A 23,116-nucleotide genomic window follows, 5' to 3' on the forward strand; every position below is an offset into this window, starting at 1 on the left:
TGGCAGCATGCCTGCCCCAAAGCAGAGCCATGTCCATGCAGCTGCACTTGCCTGTGGAGCTGCTGTGCAAGACAGATCCTAGGTGCTGCCAGTGAGCCCAGGAGACCTGCAAGGCCTGTCCTGCAGTCTCTCGTGACAGGAGGGATATGCCTGGTGCAGACAGGGACAACAGCAGAGGAGGATCCCCATCCTTGGGAATGTGGGGAATGCATGTTCTCCACTGCTCTTTGCTCTCCAAAGTCTTACCTGTTAATGAGTGAGCCTTGAGCAGCAAGGGCTTGACCAGGTCACTGACACAGCCACCTCTGCCCTGTGCCAAAAACATGAGCATCCTGTGCACCCTTGGGATCCTTTCCAGCCAAGTAGGCAGCTCTTGTCCCTTGCATCCTTGTCCAGTGGCAGGATTCAGTACTCTCCTAGGAGAATGTGGGGTATAATAAACCCCCGTTGGAGACCAGGCTGGGCCACGAGGGCAGCAGATGTTGTGCTGGGAAGAAACAAGCATGAGCAGGGCATACTGAAGCTGAAGGATGCTGCTTGTGGGAATAGTGTAAGCACATGGAGGAAGAGGTGTCAAGGCTGTGGCCTACCTAGTCCTTGCCCACAGAGGCAGTGATGGGACCTGGGCTGTGGGATAGTTTGCACAATAATAGTCTGAGGACCTGCTTGTGGCTGCCTGTCACCTGGCCCTTGTGGTGACAAACCAGGGTGACACTTGCATTCCTGGCCATAAGGGCAGGTTACTCACCAACTCAAGTTAATGACTAACCCTGGGGCAGCTCCTGCAGAAGGTGGAAGTTCAGCATGTGAGGATATGCAAGGAGCTCTTGGGGGTGGGAGCCTGCCCACTGTGAGCAGTGTGGAGAAGGCAGCAGCATGAATGGGGGCCATGGCAGAGCACCTGGAGCTGGGAGCCCCATGCTCACATCCTGCTTGTCCCAGAAGATATGGTCCTGGCTCCTGAGCTGCTGCTTAGCCCTTCAGGTAAGGGGGGACCACGGTGAGCAGCCAGAGAGATGGGATGATGAGGAGAGGGCTGGGATACTCTCAGATTGCAGGGCAGGGGCTGCATCCTGCCAGGCAAAGGGTGTGCATGGCTCTGGTCAGAGTGTGCTGGGAGGGGAGTGGGCAGTAGGGAGTGCTGCCCAGGTGGGGCCAGTGGGCATTTACCCTCTCAGGGGGTCTGGGCATGGGGAGCTGCAGCTCTGGCTGCTGCAGGGACTTGTGACTGCTCCATCTCTTCCCTGCACAGCATCTGGCTGTGCAGACCTCCTTGCTCTGCATCTTCCACCTCCTCCTGCTGCCCACCCTGCCCCAGGAGCCACCTCGTGCCCAGAACACCAGCAAGCTGCTGGCACGAAGCCTCTTTGCCTGCGGCATCTCCACAGTGCTGCAGACCACCCTGGGGAGCCGGTGAGCAAGGGGGATGAAGGGGGAGCAGCTGTCACCAGGAGGATGATGATGCCATGGAAGGGCATGTCTGTCTCCTCCTAGGATGTGGGAAGATGAGCTTTGCTGGAAGTGGGAAGGGGCACAAGGAAAACCTCTTGGTATTGCATCTCTGCACAGTGGTCACAGATGTCCCCTCCCTCTCACACACACTTCTAGAAAAACTTATGCTTTCCCTCTAGCTCTTCACTGCCTTGCTCCAACATCAGGCACAGCTCCTTCAGACCAACTGCTGCCCGTGCTGTCCACACAGGCTGGGTATGGGATTCAGCAAGGCCTCTGACCTCTGCATCCATTCCGTGTGCTGTCACTTGGGATATACTAGGACACATGTAGAATATAGGGTGACCTCCTGCCACTTTGGGGTTCTTATTGGCTTCCCTTCCCACCCCTGTTCCTCTGGCAGCCTGGGCTTTGGGAGCAGCCCTGTTCCCTTGCCTGTCCTTCCTCCCTAATGAACCATTGTTGTATCCTTCCTCAGGATGCCCCTGGTTCAAATCCCATCCTTTGAGTACTTGGTCCCTGCCATGGTGTTGAGCTCCCACCTGTCCCCCACTGCCAGCACAGACAGGAATGGTAAGCACAGCCCTGGAGCCTGTGTCCCTTGGGTCCTGGGCCAAGCTGGTGCCAGAGGAATGGCAATGATGAGGTGCCTGCTAGATGAAGTAGGGATATGAGGGGGTAGCAAGGGGTCCTGCCTGCTGGCCGTTCTGGTGATGGTGCACAGCACCCTACTCACTCCTGAGTGCACTTGTAATGTATCTGGTCACTTCCCCAGGACCAGGGCTTATGGGGATGGGGATGCTGGCACACTTCCCCTTGTATAGCCAGCAGCCTCCTTACTGCATCCTCTTGGACACAGCTCCAGGACCTCAGGATCCATGTGTGTCACACCCTTCCAAAATTTCCTTCCAGGCACAGCCATGGCCAGTACATGCCTTGTACCTCACTGCAGAGACACAAGGAGCTGGGCTGAATCATTGCAAGAGGTGGGTGCTCCTGTGGTGGAAAGGGGGTCTCTATCCTGCTCCATCAAGTTTCCACTTGTCACCTATATCCCTATACCCCCAGCCTCTTTTTGTGGGATTTGCCATGAAGAGAGGTGCGAAGGCAATGGGGATCATGATGCATGTCCATGTATATGTTTCTCTGTGCTTGGGGTGAGTGGAGCACGTGAGACAAGCACTTGTTCCCAGCTGCTGGGGCAGTGGAATGTGGCCAAGGGAAGGTGTTGGACTGTACTCCATGCATCCTGTCCCACAGGCCCATCTTTTCTTCTTTCAGGTCTCTGGAGCAGTGCTGGTCTCTGGGCTCATTCAGGTGGTGCTGGGAGTATCTGGCGTGTGTGGGTGGGCAGCGCAGCACTGTGGGCCCATGGTCCTGGCCCCCACCCTCTCCATCATTGGGCTGTCCTCATACAAGGAAGCTGCCTTCTTCTGCTCCACTAACTGGGGTGTAGCACTGCTGTATGTGAGCCCAGGGACTGTACTGGTGGGTGGCTCCTGGGGCTTTCATTCATCAGTGGGACAGCAGTGCATGGTGCACATTTGGGGCCCCATCACTGACTGTGATGCTGTGTGGTGACCTGTGCTCACTCTCCTAGGCTCATGTTCCTTGCCGTCACCTTCTCCCAACACCTGCGTTCCTGCCGCCTGCCCTTCTGTGCCTGGCCCCATGCTTGGGAGGGCTCCACAGAGTATTCAGTTCCTACCCTGCGCACATTCTCGGTACTGTGGTTTGTCTGCTCTCTTCACTGTCACCAGGGTTCTCTCTCCAAGCCTGGCTCTTTGCTGTGGGGTTGGGTGAGCCCTGGACCACAGGCAGGGAAGAAAAGCTCTGGTACAGCTCCCAGAACATGGATGCTTCTGGAGAAGCACTGGTGTCCCACAGTGTTGGAGCAGAGCATCTTGGGATGTTTCCTGCAGGTGTAAGGGGAAATGTGGCATGACTCTTTGGGAGATGTGACAGGACAACTATGGGGTGCTGGCCAGAGCAGGCAGGGGAGGAGGGTCCCCTGCTGAGCATCCTCTTTTGCCTTGCAGGTACTGCTCCCATTTGCTGGTGTCTGCATTGTCTGTGCCATCCTCAGCTACTTCCACATTCCCTGGGAATCACTGGATGTGACCATGGCACAACTGTCCTGGGCCAACAGCACCTTCAACGCCCCTTGGATCCGCATCCCCTATGCAGGTGGGGGGCAGCAGGGCTGAGTGCAGCCATCCACTTTTGGACAGGATTTCTATCACCTGTCCCTTTTCCCTCCTCTGCAGGAGAGTGGAGGTGGCCGCTGCTCACCCCCCGGGCGGTGGCAGTGGGCATCTCCATGGCCATCGGCTGCAGCATGAACTCTGTGGGCTGCTACGTGCTGTGTGGGAGGCTGCTGCGAGCCCCTCGGCTACCCCCTCACGCCTGTAACCGGGGTCTTTGCATGGAAGGGTTGGGCAGCCTCCTGGCAGGACTGCTGGGCAGCCCTGGGGGCACAGCCTCCAGCATTGCAAACACCTGTGCCACTGGCCTCACACAGGTATGCCAAAGTGGGGGGGGAACGGTTGGCAGGGGATGGGGAGGCAGTCAAGCAGGTGTGTGGGACTTGCAATTGCCAGGATGTCATGGACCCACTGCTGGGAAAGGCAGGTGTGTGTAGCAGAATGGGGCAGGAGAGGAGGGGGTGATGCTATGTATCCTCATTTTCCCACTCTTCTTTCTGCCAGGCTGGCTCTCGCCTCTCAGTGCAAGTAAGTGCCCTGGTGTGCATGGTGCTGGGCATGTCCCCGAGGCTGGCAGGGCTCCTCACCCAAATCCCACTGGCAGTTCACGGTGGGTACCCTGCCCTGCCCCTTGTTGCCACACCTGCAGCCTGCCTGGCACTGCCTGACTCCTGCCCCTCGCAGGAGGGGTGCTTTGTGTAACCTACGCCGTGGCTGTGGGCACGGGGATCTCCTACTTCCAGTACACAGACATTGACTCAGGGAGGAACATCTTCATTGTTGGCTTTGCCATGTTCATGGCACTGTTGGTACCACGGTGGTTCGGCATGGCTCTGGCTCCCCTGGCCACAGGTATGAGGGATGTTCCCCAGGCAAGGTAAAGCCTTGAGTCCCATGGCATGGTGACCACACATCTCCAGTGTTCTGGGAGGCTGGGTTGGCTCATGGTAGCAGGCAGTTACCTCTTCAATCCCCAGTTCTGCCATGGTTGCTCATGCCCCTTTCCTCTGGCTGGGCTGGGACCTCCTGGCTGATTCTGGCTGTCCCTGCAGGCTGGGTGCCACTGGACCTCCTCTTCCTCTCTCTGCTTATGGTCCCTGTCTTCTTAACTGGCTTCTTGTCATTTTTTCTGGAGAACACGGTCTCAGGTAAGAGGCTACTCTAGGTGCTCTGCATATGTCCTGCTCTGAGGACTGGATCAGTCCATGGGGCAAGCCACCAGCTCTGCCTTAAGGCAGTCCAGCTGAGGGGGCTGGGGCTGGTGTGGGCTAGGAGGAAGGGGCGCCCATTTCACTGCTTACCTCCCTGCTTGCAGGAACACTGGAGGAACGAGGGCTGCTTTCTGAGCAGCCATGGAAAGCCAGGGCTGGTGACTGTCACCTCCGTGGAGAGAAAGGAGAAGCCACCCAAGCATATATGCTCCCCACTAGGCTGAGGAGGCTGCTGCCATCTTCCTGCAAAGCCTTTCCATGCTGCTTCCTCTGCCCGAGGAGTGAGGAAGAGGAGGGCAGCTGTGCCACTGAGGAGGGGACTGCTGACCCAGGGGAAGGGACACACCTGCTCCCCAAACCCAGCTCTGGGGAGCTGCAGCCAGCAATAAGGCCAAGCCAGACAGACATGCCTGCATGGCACACTGGGGCCTGACCCTGTCATCTTGGGGGTGCCTCATGCAAAAACAGGGCTGTGCCCGCAAGGCAGCTTGTGAGCCATTTCGTTCCTCATTTCTGAAGCCCTTGAGGACTGGAGGAACCTGAGCTTCCACCCTCCTAACACAAACCTAACTTCCCTGCTTGAGAGCGAGATATAAAAATCTTCAACCAACTTTGCCTTTTCCAGGGGGTTTTCTTTCTAGATGGGATTTACCTAGGGGATCCCCTGTTGCCCTGAGGACTGTGACAGGAGAGCAGAGCCACCTGGTACCATTGCAGCTGAAGATGTGGATATCTCTAAAATCCACCATCACCCTGTGGAGATGACTAGGGGAGAGTTCAGTGCTTTGACTAGCCCCAAAGGACTGTCACTCTGGTTATGCTCACCTGCTGGCAGTGTGCTCAGGAAGAACAGGCTCTCCACCTCCTCCCTGCTGTGCCCCAGTTGTGCCTATGGCCCCTTGCTGCCCATGGCACCAGGTGTATACCAATGCTCTGGCACTCCAGGATGCTCCAGGCTGAGGGTGCAACTCAGCTCAATTTCCCAAACAACGAACACCCTTTCACCTACAGATGGTTATCCCCAGTAGTGCTCACCATATAAACAACCCCTAGGCAGTGCTCTTGTGACTGCACTAGCCAATACTGGATTTCCCCTGAGAAGAATATCTCCCTCCACCTGGTCCCAAGGCAAAACACCCAAAGGTGGATGCAGGGTGGGAGGGATGAGGGGGCACTGTGTGTGCAGGTCCCTAGGTGTGAGCTTTCTTTCCCCATTTCTCTGTGACCCCCACAGCTGTGCACAACAGCATAAATGCATGGCTCATCCTCATCCAACCAGCACCCCCACCTGACCCTCAGTTTCAGCTCTGCCCAAAGTCCAACTGGGTCCTGTACCACAAACCTACTGCAACCTACTCTGTCCTGCACTGCAAAGTCCTTGCCTACTCCCCTGCTCCCTGACACCCTGTCAGGATGCAAACCCTGTGCGATGACCACAGTCTCCTGGCACTGCTGTGGGAGGAGGCTACAGCCTGCATGCTGGGGAGAGGGGTTAGCAGAGGGGTGTGTGCAAAGAGTGTAACTGGGAGACGCAGGGGCAGCTCAGCGGGAGCAGTTTGTGGGCCCAGCCTGGATGCCCTCAATGCATGGTGTGCTGGTGGGGGATCACAGTCAGAGAATGGGTGATGAGGCCTGGAAATCAGTGCCTGCGGTAAGGGTGGGCCTCAGCGTGCAGGGAACTAGGGGGTGTGTGATGTACCAAGCTGGCACAGTGCTGCTGTGTGCCGCCTTGCGAGGCAAGTGAGGACAGAGGCAGCTGCAGCCCCAGCTATGCAGGGCTCGCTGCGGTGCAGCAGCCGAGTTCCCGCACACCCTGGGAGAGCAGCGGTGCGGGTGCGTGCCCTGGCCGTGTCTGCCCGGCACCCTGGGGCAGAGCAATAAACCTGGGGACACGGAACAGGAGGAGCTCCCCGCTGTCGCTGCCTCTCCTGCTGCAGCGGGCCCTGAACCCAGCAGGGCACTTGTGCCAGGACATTTCGTAGCAGGCGCAAGCGCAGAATAAACTCCTAAGGCGTTTCGGTCCCCATCAGCATCTTGGCCGTGACACCCCTTACGGCAACCGCGGACGTTCTAGAGGGACACGGCAGCTCGGTTCGCTGTCCTCGTGAGCAGACAAGGGAACACCAGTGTGTTCCCAGCGGGTCTGGGGGGGCGGATGGCGGCTCCCGGAGCGCAAGGAGCCGCCCGTCCCGGCGTGCCCCGGCCCCGCACGCCGCGGAAGAGAGCAGCATGCCGGGAGCCGTAGTCTGCCCTCGGCTCCGGCCCGGCGCCGCGCGCAATCCCGTGCCTCTGCATCCTCCGGCCGCCTACTCCTCCTGCCCTCGGGTAATGCTGCGGCTCCGCAGAGCTCCAGGCCTGCGGGCGCCCCGCGGTCGCTGTGTCCCCGAGTGTTTTGGGGGGCGCGGAGCCCGTCCTAGGGAGGAGAGGGAAGCAGCAGAGGGTTTCCGGCACTCTGCCGGTGTCACTGCAGGCGGGGACGGGCTCGCGTGGAGCGCAGGGATGGGCTGCCCCAGCAGGAGGAGGCTGGAGCGCCCTGCTGCCCGCCCGGTGCCGGCGGGGCAGCCTAAATGTTCATCTGGGAGTAGAGATCCTGACGTGTTAACGCCAGCAAGCACCGGGTAACCCGGGGAGGCAGGAGTTCCACTGCCCTGTGCCTGCTGGTGCATCTGGGGTGCTTCTTGTGAGCTACTGCACGACCTGCCCTGCAGAAAGCTCCCAAAACACACGCCCCAGCTCTGCTGCTCGCATGTGTGAGCACAGCTGGCTGAGTATCCTCACTTCCGTGCCATCAGGCGGGACTGCACCATAAACGGGCCAGCCGGGACTGAGGGTCCCTGTGAGGCCACCCCACGGACCAGGCCTTCCTGGGTGAGGGTTGAGGCAGAGACCTGGTTGTTCTCTTGCAGATGGAGGGCTCTGAGGAGCTGGAAAGCAGCCTCCTGACTCAGCCCTGGGCTTCTGTTCGCTTTGACGAGTCCACTTTTCTTGCCAAAGTGTGCTTCATGGACACTGGCTATATTCTGCTCATCTCTGACCTCAGCAGTGTCTGGTACGAGAGTGCAGATGCCGAAGCTGTGGGACAAAGGTCCAAGGTGAGTATTTGAAAAGGTCAGGGGCCTCCTTTTCTCCTCCCAGCAGCTGACACACCAGCATAAATTGCTTGGTGACACAATGGCTGTTGGGTCTGACTGGGCTCGGGAGCAAATACCCAACCCGGGAAGTCCCTGTGTGGATGTGCCCAAGCCCTGTCACTCCACCAGGCCAAACACCGTTCTGCTGGGAGAGTGGGCCACACTGTTTGGCATGCCTGGGGCAGCCAGGTGGGTCTGCATACAGAGGCTGGCACAGTCTCTTCACTTGTGGGCTGGATGGGCAGCTGGTTTCCCCAGGGTCAGTGTACTAAAAAGAAGCTTGAAACAAGGCTGCCTTCTACTCATGACAGAGAGATTCTGTTCACATTCATAGCTAGTACAGTCTCTCATGGGGCATCCTGTCAGCTTGGCCCCCAAAATGCATGGAGCTGTGCCTCATTTCCTCAGCCCATGTGCCCAGGGCTTCATGGGCCATTGGAGTGGCATGTCCCTGTGTCACATAATGCTGTGTGACTGGTGGCAAGAGGGATGGGCAGATGCCTGCAGCCATCCCTCAGCTCTGGCAGGTTGTCCTGCTGTTGGCTCTCAGCCAGGCCATGGTGCTTGTGGTGGCATGCGGAACAGATGTGCTAGTGCTGACCTTTGCACCCTTCCCGTCCTGGACTGGCGGGATAGGGGACTCTTCCCAGCATGGCTGGCTTCAGAGAATCAGTGAGGAATGTTATGTCAGAGAGCTGGAAGCCAAGGCCTAGGGATGGCTTTTTGCTGTGAAATGTGCAGTAGTTTGTCTCCTTTGGCACTGGGATTTCTGCTGTTTTTCCCCAGTGCTGTGCCATGCCCCCTAACCTTGCCTTTTCCCAGGAGCTGAACAAGCGGCTGACAGTTCACGTGTCCTCCTTCCTGAACCACTTGTGCAACCTGATGTGCCCCTTGCTGGCAGGGCGGCCGAGTGCCACCACCTCCTTCTCCTGCCACCACTCTCCCAGTGGCCTCAGGCTGCACGTCAAAAGCGAGCTGTCAGGACTGCCGTTCTACTGGGACTTCCACTGCTGCCCTGCTCCCTTGGAGATGGTGAGCAAAGCTGCAGAGAGTTCAGGGAGGGGAGTGGCCAAAATTCAGGATTATCTCCTTATGCTTAGATGCTTTTGAGTAGTCTCCAGCCCCGCTGGTCACTGTAGGTTGCCTGACTCTGCCTTCTGCCTCTCCTAAAGTTTACTGTCCCCATTTCTTCCCATTGAGCCTTTGGTTTGTGCTATGCAGTGACACAGGCCCAGCACATGGTGCTGCTGGGGCATGAGTGAAATGTCCTTGTGAGAGCCCGTCTGGAGTTCTGCATCCAAATATGGGGTGCTTGGTGCAAGAAAAACATTGATATGTTAGAGGGGGTCCAGAGGAGAGCCACAAAGATGATAAGAGGGCTGGAGCTCATCTCCTACAAAGGCAAATTGTGAGAGATGGGATTGTTTGACATGGAGAACAGAGGACTCCAGAGATACCACGTTGCAGCCTTCCAGTACTTGAAGAGGGCTTATTAAAAAGAGAGAGAACAACTTTTTGCATGGGCAGATAGTGATGGGACAAGGGGAAATGGTTTTTAACTAAAAGAAGAGACATTTAGATTAGCTTCTAGAAAAAAAATCTTCATTTTGAGGGTGATGAGTCACTGGAACAGGTTTCCCAGAGAAGTTGTGGATGTTCCTTTCCCGAAAGTGTTCAAGACCAGGTCGGATGGGGCTTTATGCAACCTGATCTAGTGAGTTGTATTGAAAAGTCCCTTCCAAACCAAACCTTTCTATAATTCTATGTCCAGTGCAGTGTGATGCCCTGCCAGCACCCTGGGGAGCAGAGTGGTGCTGTTCTCTTTAGGAGCAAGCCATGAAGCAGGGCACAGGGCGGCAGGTACCCCCAAATAACCCGCAGCTGGTCTGTCACGACGGGCGGAATTACAGGCGAGTCTCCCGGCTTTTACGGGTTTTCCCTTTCACGGGGCTGCCCGGCATGTTGCGTTTCCAGAGGCAGCCCGTGTGCCGGACCCCTGCCGGTGGGGCAGCGCTGCGGCCGGGCTCCCGCGGGCCCTGCGGCCCTGCGCGCACAAGAGGGCGCCCGGCGCCCGCGAACCGCCCGCCGGAGCCCCGGCCCCGGGCCGGCCCCGCGGCTCCGCAGGCAGCGCCCGGCAGCCCCGGCAGCCGCGGGGCGCGTTTCCTCTGCCCCCACGGCCGAGCTTGGGCATCGCGGGGGGAGAGCCGGGCTCCCCAGCTGCTGCGGGGGCTGTTCTCAGCGTCAGGGTTGAACTGGAGAGCAAGTAATCGGGGTCCTGGCTTGGCTTACGCCAGGAACTTGGTGTCCCTCGTCGGGCAAGATGCACAGAGGCTGAGCTGAGGAGGTGCAGAGTCTCCGTTCCTGGCTGCTCCTCTGCTTTGTCTTGGACACACACTGGATGTCTGCAAGACACCACGGAGGTGGGAAGCAGCTGGGGTCCTGAGTGTGGCTGGTTTGGATGCAGTAATGGGGGTGAATTCTGCCCCAGCCAGGGGCTTGAGGAAGGCATAGAGCCCACCTGGCTTGGCCCATCCCACCTCTGCTGCAGGTGGTGCACTCCAAGTGCTCCAGTGGGTGGTGGCCACCTCCTCTGGGCTCATATCTGGGGGTGGGCAGAGCCCACTGTGGGCTTGCCATAGGAGTGAGAATGTTTCAGGAACAATGCCAGGATTGCTGTCCTCTCACCCGTGGGCTCAGCCTGGCCACAGAAATAAGGGGCACAATGGGTTGGGGGATCTCAGGTACCCTTCCAGAGACTGAAGGAGGTGATAGGAGAGAGGCTGTTTCATGTGCCTGCTGGGCCAGGGTGGCCCAGCTGGGCTGTGAGGCAGAGGGCATGCCCAGGGCTCTGTGAGGGGCTTGTGTGGGTGTAAGCTTAGAGGGTATGCTGGTGGGCTGCAATGCACAAGCCCTGCATGTTGGGATCTCTTTTGCTTTTGATCTTATGTGTCTGGGAGTGTCTCTCCTGGTCATCAAGCTGCAGTTTGACACCTTGTGTCTTTCTGTTTTTTCACCCAGCCATGCCTATTTCCTGCATAGCAACATGCCATGAGGTGTGCAGAGCCATGGGGAGGGTCTGGGTGGCACATGGGTCTTCTCTGTTTCCTGTTGCAGCCCAGGTGGTGGGTGGGGATTGCCTATCCCTGCACTCTGTTTCCATTGGGCTCTCCCACCTAAGCTTTCCCCTGCTACAACCCCCAGCTGTGAAAGGATGGGGCTGGGATGGAGGGATGTGTCCCAGAGCATCTAGTCTGCCTTTTCCAGCTCACATCTTTTGACCGTTTCCCACTGGATCTGGGTGAGATGTGAGGTATTTTGTGGAGTGTGAGCTGGGCTGCAGCTCTTGCTAAGACCTTTCCAGCTGCCCTGCTTTGACCACTCTGTGGACAGCTGTGTGCCTCCCAAGACCTGGACCTTTGCTAGAGCATCCCTCCTCCATTGTAGGTGTTCCGTCACCTCGTGCGGCCCCTGATTCAGATGAACCTGGTGCTGCAGTGCCAGGTGCAAGAGCTGATTTCCCTGCTGCTCCAGAAGGATGCTGAGATTGAAGATTACAGGGAGAGCGGGGCCGCTCTCAGCAGAGGTGAGGAGGGATGCCTGGGGCAGGGAGCGAGTTTCCTCCTTAGCACTGGGCTGGCGTGCTTTGCTCCCACTGGCTATTACCCAGCCAGGCTTGTGTTTCATGTTTAGCTGAGCCAGCAGCACAACAGTAGCCAGAAGGCTGGGAGCAGCCTCTGGGGAGAGCTGGGGGAGGAACAGCCCTTGACCAATAGCTGTAGAAGTTGGGGAGTAGCCAAGGGGCTCTCCACTACTCTGAGAGCACCTGGCTGGTCCCCAGGAGCCAGCAGGGATGCCAGCAAGGGCTGGCCCTGCAGTGGTGTCAGGCTCCCTTCCCAAGTGCAGTAGCTCACTGAGTGCTTGGAGAGCAACCAGGGGCTCCCAGCTCTCCCAGACGTGGGGAGTGCAGCTGTGCTCATGGGCCCCCCTCCAGCACCCAGCCTACTTTACCATCGGGGTGATGGGCAGACAGTAGCTCCCTTGGGTAGGACATGGGTCAGGACCTGCTGGGGGAGCCACCCTGGGGGGGTGGTTTGTTCCCTACCTATGGAGGTTGGCTGGGGTCATCCCTTGCTACTGCAATGCTTTGAACTGCTGCTGCCGGTGATAGCTGCACTTCTGCAGGAACCTTGCACCCTGAGCATGCAGGGACTAGTGGGGGTCAGCCCTGGCTTGTTTATCACATCCAGGAAGATACTGTGGCCCAGACCCTGTCCCATGCCCCACCACAGGAGCCTGGATCTGCTCTGTAGGTGGACTAGAGCTACACTGGCCAGCTGTACTTCCCTCTGTCCTGCTGCATGCAATCTCTGCAGGGCTTGGAGCAGCCTGGACATCCTGTCTTGGGTCTAGGGACTGATGCTGGTGAGCAGCTGGCCTCTCTTGTCCCTTACTTGGTGCAGGGCAGAAAGCTGGGAGGAGGCATTGCACCCTAGCAGCTGAGCAAATCCAGCCAGCTGCTTCTCCAGACCGCATCTTAGCAACAATGTGGAAAATCTAGTGTTTTGGACAAGGTGCAGAGCAGAATATAACAGGTGTTTGTCCCTGTCCTGTAAGAGGAGGACACAGGCTGGCTCACCACTTCAGATGAGCAGCTGGACAAGCAGTGCCCTGTCCCACAGACTCAGCTTATTCCAGCTGTAAGATCTGGGAATGGTGTTGAGCATGTCCTGCCACTATTCCCTACTCCTCAATGAGATGTGCTGGGACAAGTGTGGATGGGCTATTGGCTCTCCCTGGCTGCTGTGTCATCAGCAGGCTCAACCATGTTTTTTCAACTTCCTTGTGGTACTTGCACCTTCTGCTAACCAGGTGATGTGTCCCTAATCCAAGAGGCTGCTGCTGTTTCCTGCTGATTCTGGGAAGAGTGTGCTGGAGCTTTTCCCCTGCAGCATCCTCACCCCATGGTCAGGGAAAGGGGAAGCTGGGGTGGGAAGTCAGCCAAACCTGCCCAGGCTGATCCCTCTCTACCTTGCAGACCGCCTGCGGACAAAACCCTTCCAGGAGGAGACGTTTCAGCAGAACTTCATGGCTGAGGTAAGGAGTGGTGCAAGTCCTCTCTCCTTTGCCAAAGGGGTGGCTGGGAGATGCATTCAGCAGCTGCAATGTGAGGTGTGCCTGGCTGGATGGGAGCACTGGTGGGGATAGCTAGACTTGCCTAAAGAGGGGTCATGCCCTCTAGCTCTCCCATGGCCCTCTCTGTGTCCTTCCACCTCATCTCTAGGGCTAGCAGAGCTGGGAACATGCCTGACGTGCCCGGATGGGAACTACCTGCTTGCTGGGAGCTGCCAGAGGTGCGAGCCAGACTGGAGTGTGCTATCACTGGGGCATATTCACCCACCTCCCACACTTGCTCTGGACCTAAACATTGCTGCTGATGGCAGGCAGGGATCAGGTGAATGAGGAGAAGCTATCTTCTTTTAGTTCACCTGTTGCTTTTAGAGGTGGCTTTGCAATGACACATTGTGGGGACGAGATTTTCAGCATGTTATCCATGCTCTGCATATCACTGTCTCCTTGGCACACTAAGCTCTAAAATCAGACATGTGCTTTGGAGAAACTGGGACTGGAAGGAGAGAGTCTTTGATCCTTTTCCATTACTGGAAATCATCACAGAAGCACTAAAATGATGCAAACTGATGTGTCAAAATCAGAAATGCTTGATGCCCATTGATGCAGAAGGACTCGGGACGCTTCTGAGTGTTCCTGTGCTTGCTGTGAAGGCACAGGAGTGGGGCACAGTGGTACCTACTGGGAGCCAGGGTGTCAGCCAGGGTGCCAGCCCTATCACACGGGCTTTGGGAGGATGTTGCTTTATGAGATGAGCTGATGTTCATATGCAGCCAACAACAGATGATCTGCAAGAGTTTCTAAAAATTAGAGATGATCCCTCTTTTGTATGCGAGGCATTGCATCCAGTGCAGGCAACTTTCGTTTCTCCTGGATTATGAAGGATAGACATGAATTTGCTGCTGGACTGCAACTTGAAGGTTGCCTAGGGACCAGTGATCATGACCAGATTATATTCACCCTGGGCACAGAAAGGACATTCCTAAGCAGTAATTTATATCCTTCATGCCTTGAAAGAGCTAATTTCCCATAGCAGGGGGAAAATTATGAGTGAAATCAGCTCAGAGGAAACATTTAGATAGAAAAATGTGAATGAAAATGGTGAGCTCTTTCAGAAGAATTTCAGAAGCCACAAAAAGCCACAATTCCACAATCAAGAAAGAGGGCAGCGCTGGCCCAGAGCCCGTTCTGGTTCAGCGGCAAAGTGAAGGCAGCAATTAGAAATAAAAGAGCAGTTTATAACAAATGGGAGAGCGGGAGTAGATAGCAATCAATATAAATTAGAAATTATGAAGTGTAGAAAATGGGTAACAGAAGCTAAAGACATCAGGGAAAAATCATGGCGATGAACAGAAGGAAAGGGTTTTATTTAGTGTAGTAGGAGAAAAACCCAAGCTCCCAGCAACAGGATAAGCTTATCAGTAGACAGAGGTGGTAAAATGATTTATACTGGACCAGACATGGCAAAAGCAGTCAATAAATGTTTCAGTGCTGTCACTGGAAGGGTGCAGGCAGATGTGCAGGATAGGGGGATGGTAAAGTGTCTCTGTAGAAGAGTCATCTGAACAACATCTGCTAAAGATGAACATCAGGCTTGAAATTCAGAGTCCTCCAAAAGGTGGTAGGGAGTGGGACGTGGGGGAAGGTGCAGAGTGGGCAGGAGGGGAGTGAGGCAGCCCTGCACAGAGCCTGGCAAAAGCAGCTGGTGTGGAGCACATCTGGCAGAGGCTGAAAAGATGGGATGTGGTTGGTGCTCTGTGTCCCAAGAACAGTCCAGGATAGGGAATGGAAGGCTCTGGGACATGCTGCCCCTCTGTATCCTTTGGTAGCCAGGTCTGAGCACTGACTGCAGGGGAGAGGCTGGTGGAAGGATGCAGTTGTGCATTTGGTCTGCTGGGAGGGTGTGTGTCCTGTCTGCATTCATCCTATTCTTTATAAACCCGCTGATGATGCCATCCTGCAGCAATGAGCTGTGAGATGCGAACAGCTGCTGCCTTTGCTTTGAATGTGGTACCCCGTTGTTCCTCCTGATGCCTCCTACATCTTGTGTTAGTCAGAAACACCAAACATGGCTTTTCAGCTCTTCACCACCAAAACTAGCCTTTCACTCCTGTCTCTTATCTTGTGTCAGAAAGGTGGTCTGGATGACCTCATTGTCTCTGTGCAGTTATTTCAGAGCCTCCAGGCAATTTAATACTCTCTTTGTCAGCTCCTGAAGGGAGCAGCACAAGGAGCTGGGGTCCCTCAGGACATGCTGCGGGGAGATGGGAATGCTGCGAGCAACTCCCATGTCTAGGTTTTCAAAAACATGCTGGACAATCAGCACAGAGTCCCAGGAATGAATTGAGGGCTCGGGAGAGAGCCCATCATTGAGGGACTTGGAAGGGAAGAGTTCTGTCTAGCTTATCAGGGAGAAAATTGAGAGGCGCCTTGATTACAGTGTGTGTGGGTCTTTACAAGGAGAAAATGCTGGTTAGTGAAGGACTCTCTTTAATCTTGCAGAGAGCAGTGGAGCACAAGCCAGGCACTGGAAGATAGAGCCAGGGAATTTCAAGTTAGAATGGAGGTGCTTGGGTTTGCTCCTGCCAGTGACTGGGGCACGATCCCAAGGGCAGTGGTTAATCCTCCATCTCTTAATGTCTCTGAAAGTGGGCTAGGAGCATGCCTGGAAGAAAACCAAGCTGCTGGGTTTGGTCTTGGGATGTGCATGGTTGAACATCAGTGGACAGGAGGTCAAGAAGAGAGACCTATTGGTCCTTCCAGTATCTCCACCTGTGAAATGGGGCTACAGGTTCTGGGTGTTTGGTTGTGGTAAGCATCTCTTGGCTGAAAGGGATTGTGATGACGTGGTACAGGGCTGGATGTGGTCAAGCGCTCCACAGCTTTGCTCACTTCCCAGATATTTGCTGTATCCCACGTGGAGAGGAAAGGACCCGTCAGTCCCCCAGGGCAGAGCTGCAGAGCCTCTCAGCTTAGACATGCCCTTTATCTGGGCTTGTGTGCACTTGGCTGTCCAGGGCATTTTAACTAACCATGGGGAGTTTTCCAGCAAAGCCCTGGTAATATTTATACGTTTAGGAAATGATGCTTTCACACACACAGTTTTTGGCAAGGGTTCACTGCTGAGCAGCTGCCTGGGCTTGAGCAGAGCTGGAAGGAGAGCAGTGGCTGTGCACAAGCCGAGGCAAAGCTGGTGGCTTTTATTGGCAAGCCCAGGGGCTCACACCATGAGGGGAAGGAGCAGGTGGCTGGAGAGGGCTCGGTGCTTCGAGGCTTCCCCAGCACCACTCCCAGCAGTCTAGGACCCAGCAGGTTTGGGGATATTTTGTCCCCGAGTGTCTCTCTGGGTTACAGAAATGATGCCACAGGGCAGGGTGGGGTGCCTACCCATGGGTTTTGAGACCCTGCCCTAGTTTGGCTATGGTCAGCCCTTCATGACACAGCTTATGCCAGAGTCTGCGGTCTGACTGAGAGGGAGAAGGGTGAGCAGGTTCCTGCCATGCCTCCTGCTCTGAGGAGGGCAGGGACAGGTACATCGAGGACACGCTCACGGATACCATCAGTGCAAATATAGCCCCCGCTCCCCAGGATGCTCTGCCCTGTGTATTTTTATCTGCTGTGGCTGGCCCGCGGGGGCGGCTGCTCGCACCTCCGCAAGCGGAGCGCGGGACCTCGGCAAACAGGACGCGGCGGGTTCACGGCTCGACCCCGGGGCCCGGCGAGGAGGAGGAGGATGTACCATCAAAACAAGCAACGCTGGAGAGGAAGATAAACAAACAGACAGCTTCCAGTGCGGCCCCAGCCGAGGGCGAGTGGGAGCCCCGGGGCCAGGGCTGCCGGTGGTGCCGGCAGCGGTGCTGGCTGACGTCAGGGCGCCCGGGGGTCAGCATCCCTCTTATTGTTTCCCACCGGGGCTGGGAGCAGGGCCAGGCACCCGGCCCCCTCCCGTGTGGGGACACAGGCCAGCGGGGCAGGTGGAGGATGGCCAGGACACGCTCTGGAGCCACAGGCTGCTGCCACCGCGGGGTCCAGCTGGGTACCTGGCTGCTCACTGCCTGCCTCCAGCACCCTGCCTCTCCTTTTTAACAGGAGCTAAAAATAAGCCCCGGGTAGCGGAATGGCCACGATCTGGCCAAGGATGAAGGCGGTGGTGGCCTGCCTATTTTGCAGGGTGGGGACGGCATCCCTCAAACCCACGCCAGCTTAGTGCAGTGGAGAGGAAGCAGCCCTTTGGCTCCTTCAAACGAGGGATATTTTTAATTAGCGCAAGGTAGCTGCGGCTTTGCAGCTGTGACTGGGCCAGAACGGGGCTGGTGGCGTGCGTGGGACGTGGACTGCTCGCACGCAGGGTGCATGGCTCAGGGAGAACATGCTGTGGGTGCTCAGCTCGGCTGGAACCCCTTGGTGTGGGGCTGGGGAAGGAGCTGGTGGCCACAGTGCTGTTGCTAACAGGACTGAGCGGTGCAAAATCCGCACAGCCCTGTGCAGGGTGGCTCAGGGCAGAGGTGGCAGCATGGGGCTGGCTTGTCAGGCAGCTTGGATGAGCAGAGCAAGCTCTTGTGTGCTGCCAAGCATTTGTGCTGTGAGCCTCATGGGTGATGGTGTCTTGTTGTGGATTGGGCCACCTGGGCAGTCCTTGCTTCATGCCTGAGCAAGCTTTGGTAACATCATCCCATCACTGCCCTGGGGTCTGATTCCCACACTGGAAACACGGTGGGCCATGGCTGTGCTGAGCAGAGTGGGACACACACTGCCCTGCACACATGTGTGCTCCAGGAGCTGCACACTGCTGCAAGCAGGAATGGAGTGAGGGCTGCTTGTACTCAGTGTGAGCACGGGTACCAGAGCAGGAGCGTGAGAACAAGGCTAGGAATGTGCATGCTGGCACTGATGGGAACAAGGGGCAGAGTGCCACATCTGCTGGCTGAGGAGGACAGGGGACAGGGGCCAGCACTTAGTGCCCACAGTGGTGCACCTGGGGAGATGTGTTGGTGGTCACCATGGTGTGGGTGCTGACCACTGCCTGGGCACCCGCCCCCTGCGGTGTTTGCCATAGAGGCGCATGGTGGTCGGCGCTGCGGTGTTATTTATTTGCTGAGGCCCCATCAGGTGAGGGGCACCCAGCCAGGATGCACTTTCGGGGCTGCCACTGTCAGCCACAGGCCGCTTGCACAAGCAGTGAGTCAGTGGAGCTACATGCTGCTGAAACCAGACTTGGCACAGGCACACCAGAGCAGCAGTCTGCCCCAAAGTGCCCAGACCACGGGCAAGCAGTGAGTCCCTGGCTGCTGGACCAGGGCTAGGCTGGCTGTGACTGCTGTAGCCCTTGCCTCTGCCAGGGATGTGGATGCTGGCTCAGGAGCCCTGGGGCCATGCTCCTTCTGGGGATTGGGGGGTTTCACAGCCCAACCCCCTGTGACTGCGGCTGTGCCACTGTAGGGAGTGGGTGCACCTGGACCAGGTACAGGCAGCTGTCTGCTTGGTCCCAGCCCACTTTAGCCCAGCATCACCTGGTGGTTTGTTTGGGGATAGAGGGATGGACAAGCACCATGACAGCCACCCTCCCTGGGGTGCTGCACAGCCCTTGTCTGGTGTATGTGGTCTGGCATGTGCAGGGAGCCCTCCTTTGCAGTCGGGGTGTTCTTCATCCTCTCTATGCCATACCATGCTGTGCCATACCATGAAAGTTGTGCCACGCTCTGCTGTGATGTGCCAGGTTGTGCCATGCCATGTGTTGCAGGCAGGAAGAGGGGTGTCACAGACCTTCTGGCAGAAGGGGCCAGACCCTGCTCCTGCGGGAGAGGCCCCAGCCTGTGCATGGGCACTGGCTGGAGGAACAGCTCAGCTCGGGAAATGATTGATCTCGTGTCAGCAGGCGGTGGTTTGAGCCAGTGCCAGGCCTCAGCTCAAATGGGAGCATTGAAGGGGGAGAACCCCTTCCCCCTCCTGAAAGCAAAGCAGCAATCCCCCTGCCACCACCCCCGGCTCTGCTCCCACATCTTGGCCATTCCCAGCCCTGTGGCTGCAGGCAGTGCCCAGCCCTGGGAAGCACGTGAGGGGCAGCAGGGAGCACAGAGGTGTCTGAGGTCCTATCCCCACCAGGCTGGGCTCTGTGTTTGGGTTAGAGGAGGGCAAAGGGGGCATGCAGGGATGGTTGACAGGGGAGAAAGTGTGGAGCATGGTCTGCCCACCTCACCACTGTACCTCGCAGTCACCTGTCCTAGCTCAGGATGTGGCAGCAGCTCCTGGAAGCAAAGAACCTTTTGGGGAGGAAAACGGTAGACTTTGATGTGGCACTAAAGGCACTGCTCTGTGTCAGCAAGGGACGTGGCAATATCTCTGTCCCCAGCTGATAGGGTTTGGACTGGGGTATTGCCATCCCCACTGTCTCCAAGGGCAGAGGAGCAGTGCTGCCTGCACCCCTGGTGCTGCCCTCTGCAGCTCCCAGCACCCAATCTGTGCTTGAAATGGCCTGTCAGGCTTTTTCACCATGTCCCTGTGTGTCCTGAGCCCTTCACTAGCTCCCTCCATACCCACAGCTGCATCCCTTCTCCAGTGGCATCCACTGGCAGCTTCTATTGGTGTTTCTGAAGGCTGATCCCTCCCTATCCCATGGGCCAAAGCCTCTGTAGCCTCTTCCAGTTGTGTCAGCCCATGCAGAGGTGATAGTGAACAGCTGAGACACCTGGGCAGACCGCAGCACCTGGGAACGGGTTGCCCTGCACCCCAGGGAATACAGCCATTGGATTCCTGAGTCTGCCTGCTCCGACTCTGCTTGGACCTTTGCACTCTATGTATCTGTGTAAGGAAACAGGGCCATTCATGTATTTCTCTCTCTATTTATACCTCTCCCTTTCCGTATTTAGTGTGTGTGCAGGCAGAGGGGGCAGCAAATGCTGGGGCCACTGATGTTCTTGGCTCCAGCACCGGCTGGAATTTCGTCCTGGAATGTATCCTGAACCACTCTGAAAACACGAATAAATCTCTGTGTGTTGTGTGCATGTGTGTACACAAATACAGAGACAACGTATAGACCTGGAGCCATATAGGGCATTTGTGAGCTTTGCTATTTAAAGGAGGGAGTAGTTAGAGGGTTCTCAGCGAGGCAAACACCTCTGGATCAAAGGGATGCAGGGTACTCTGCTAGTGACCAGGCATCTTAGAAGATAGCTGGCAGTCACTTTGTCCTCTCCAGGGACCTGAAGCCACCCTGCTGGTGACATGCCCAAAGTAGCATGTTCTTCAAGCCCCAAGCAGTGCTCTGATCCTGTGGTGCCTGCATTTGATTGGGATCTCTGCTTCCTGGCCTCCAGCTTCTCAGTGAGAGCCCCAGAGAACCAGCTCCTGTGCTGCTAACACAGGCTGCAGAGCCTGATGTGGAGCTGTGTGATGTTGGGCAAGGATATCAATCCCTCTGTGGCATGGGATGGCCCAGGAATTCCAGAGCATCAGGGGTTGTCTCCTGAACATCAACTAATGCTTACAGCCCTTGAGGAGAGATCATGTGGGAAAGGAGGAAAAAAATGCTGGGTATCAGGTCCCAAGTAGGTACTGAGCTGGGCATCTCCTTGGGATGCTGCAGCATCTGGTGCTCATGGCTGTCTGGGAATGACAATGAAAAGGGGAAGATAGAAATTTGGTACCAGGTCCACAACAGGATACTTGGCCATGCCAAGAGGGCAGTTCTTCAGGAGATGCTGGCAGCTGCCTTGCTATGGGTCCTGGATGAGGTTCTGCTGGGAGCACCACTGAGTCTTCCCAGCACCTTTTGGACAGGAAATAGGCACCCTTTTTTTACCCCAGCTCAGGGTCATGGTGGCTTCTTGTCTTCTGGATGCTGAAAAACCTGATATCTTGGGCTGAAAATGCCCACGTTTGGTCTCTGGCCAAAGGCGATACGTTTGTGGGTGGGGGAAATGGGAGCAAATTCCTGCTGTGAGTCCTGCACGTGTGCGCGGGCGTGCGGATAGGGGAAATATAGTTTTCCTTTTGAAAAAAAGCCCTGCTTATTTTTATACAGAACTCCAGAAGCGCTGAAGGTGGAAACTTCGTCTGTCAGCAGCTTTCACAGGGGAGCAGGTCCCTGCCTGAGTTTGGGGGGAAACCACAGCTGGGTGTTAATGGGACTGTTAATGAATTAATGTTGGCTGCTGGGGGCCAGCGGGGAACCTGGCTCAGTGCAGCCTGAGCACATGGAGCCCTGCCCACACATGGGCTCCGGCACAGCTGCAGAAAGCCCCAGCTCTGGGAGCCATGCACTTGGGGAGGTGTGAGTCTCTTCCAGTCATGTCTCACCCTTTGGGATGTGGAAACACTTGGAAATGTGGCCACATGGCCAGTGGGGAGAGTGTCCTACACCCAGGAGTGTGGAAACAGCCAGGGTGGGTGTGCTACCTTTCCACTACAGGCATCGGCTGCCCGAGATGGTGATACCGTTTAAGGGTCTATATTCAGCTGCTGAAACTAAACCTTTAAAGCAATTTAAAGTGAAGTGCAATCCCCCCAGGTTTATTTATGGTCTGGAAGCCTGTTGCTCGGTTTGTGTGCCTTCAGCACCACTGGTCTCTGCACAGTACTGCTTATTTGCAGCCCTTCTTGGGATTATTTCTCTTTCTCCCCAAAATGTGGAGGAGCACCCATGTGAATATGATGAGCACAGCCATGCCCCATGCTGTGGACTTAGCAGTACCTTTGCAGATTTTTCACAGCTGGTTTGCTGGGAGCAGCTCTAGATGACACCAAGGAGGTCGTGCTAGCATGCTCACCTGATGCCAAAATGGTACGGTATGGTGAGGCTGAGAAATAGCACTGTATCCTGCTCAGACTGGAAATAAGAGGGAAAATGCAGAGATGATCTGGAAAAGAGAGAGGAAATTCTTTTTCTGCTGTGTCCTTCAGGCTCTGTGAATGAGATCTGAGCCTGTGAGATCTGAGCAAGCCTTTGGCATCTCCTGGGATTTCTCCCTCTGGTATCAGACACCTGGTGAACCAAGGGGGAAGACTGGCCATGCTGAGGGACAGGTGACTGTGCAGAGGAAGGGGTGACAATGCCAAAGAAGGAACGGCCATGCTGAGGAAGGAGAGGCTACACCAAGGAAGGGATGGCTGTACTGGAGAAGTGAAGATCACACTGGAGTAGAAATGACCATGCCCAGCATGGGACTGTGGATGGACTGCATCCCCAGCAGAAGATGCTGTTATGGATGGAGAGAGACAGAGACAGAGCCCCCTTCTCAGCTGAGAGGAAGGCTGAAATAGCCTGAGCCCTTGGGGACTTTGCTTGCTCTCCAGGGATACTGTGCTTGATGTGGAGACCACTTGGAGTGACTCTCACCTCAGTAAGGAAACCTCTCTGAGCATTTGGGCCCAGTACCTTTCCTGGGACCCTGTGCTGGTTCTTCTGAATCAGTCTCCAAGTTTGTAGCCAACATGTGCTATTCAGCATCAAAGCAGTGGGGCTCAGCGCCTGGATAGGGCAGTGGCTGGGCCCCTCTGGCAGGAATGCTCTTTGAGAGGGTGGGCTTTACACAACTTGCTCCCCAACACTGGAGAAGGTCCTTCAGATCCCAAATTCCAGCTGGGAGGGACTCTGAGGCGCCTCTGTGCCCGGCTGCCCAATCTTGCAGTCCAGCTCTGGCTCCACTGGGCCTAGAGCCTTTCCCAACTCTATCTCAGACAGACGGATATCCCAAAACCCACTGGTCCCAGGGGCTCCCACTCTGGGTCCCTCTGGCTGAATGAGGTGGTGTGCGTGTGCCCAGACTGTCCCCTCCTGTGACTGTACAGTACACACAGCTAAATATATGTCCGTGCAGATACAGGAACTCAGAGGGGTTGAGTGATGCTCCTTTTCTATACCTCTTTTCATGGGGAGAGCTAATGAGATTCATGTCATTAAAGGGCTGATGTTTTGTGGGATGGGAACCTTTTAAACGGGATGTGTCCTGGCTTAGTCATGGCAAATATTTACCAAAAAAAAAAAAAAAAAAAA

The 23,116-nt window shown here is 56.2% G+C and overlaps 2 protein-coding genes across 11 annotated transcripts in view; both read left to right on the forward strand.

Annotated features, from left to right (window-relative positions):
- The first annotated feature begins 81 nt into the window (after positions 1–81).
- SLC23A3 (solute carrier family 23 member 3) lies at positions 82–5,478 on the forward strand. Of its 7 annotated transcripts, XM_015635020.3 has the most exons (12): positions 82–984; positions 1,253–1,413; positions 1,931–2,025; positions 2,365–2,438; positions 2,734–2,915; positions 3,053–3,176; positions 3,492–3,639; positions 3,720–3,973; positions 4,161–4,266; positions 4,341–4,508; positions 4,709–4,804; positions 4,972–5,478. In XM_015635020.3, the coding sequence occupies exons 1-12, from the start codon at positions 877–879 to the stop codon at positions 5,298–5,300; spliced, it is 1,845 nt and encodes a 614-aa protein (XP_015490506.1). In that variant the 5' UTR covers positions 82–876; the 3' UTR covers positions 5,301–5,478. The 7 variants fall into 7 exon arrangements, with proteins under 7 accessions (XP_015490506.1, XP_018863083.1, XP_018863086.1 ...); XM_019007538.2 differs by having other exon boundaries at positions 2,734–2,940; positions 3,492–3,973; XM_019007540.2 differs by lacking the exons at positions 82–984; positions 1,253–1,413 and adding exons at positions 1,422–1,550; positions 1,632–1,707 and having other exon boundaries at positions 2,734–2,940; positions 3,492–3,973.
- Positions 5,479–6,069: 591 nt separating this feature from the next.
- The window catches only part of NHEJ1 (non-homologous end joining factor 1), a 43,636-nt gene continuing 26,589 nt past the window's right edge, over positions 6,070–23,116 (forward strand). The window contains exons 1-5 of one of the 4 annotated variants that reach the window (XM_015635269.3): positions 6,070–7,192; positions 7,774–7,959; positions 8,821–9,030; positions 11,443–11,581; positions 13,034–13,092. In XM_015635269.3, coding sequence (XP_015490755.1) covers positions 7,097–7,192; positions 7,774–7,959; positions 8,821–9,030; positions 11,443–11,581; positions 13,034–13,092 — 690 coding nt within the window. In that variant the 5' untranslated portion in view covers positions 6,070–7,096. The remainder of the gene's footprint in view (positions 7,193–7,773; positions 7,960–8,820; positions 9,031–11,442; positions 11,582–13,033; positions 13,093–23,116) is intronic. The other 3 variants (XM_015635266.3, XM_033516052.1, XM_033516053.1) reach the window with 3 other exon arrangements.

The sequence above is a fragment of the Parus major genome, chromosome 7 (genome assembly GCF_001522545.3).
Source record: "Parus major isolate Abel chromosome 7, Parus_major1.1, whole genome shotgun sequence".
NCBI classification, from domain to species: Eukaryota; Metazoa; Chordata; class Aves; order Passeriformes; family Paridae; genus Parus; species Parus major.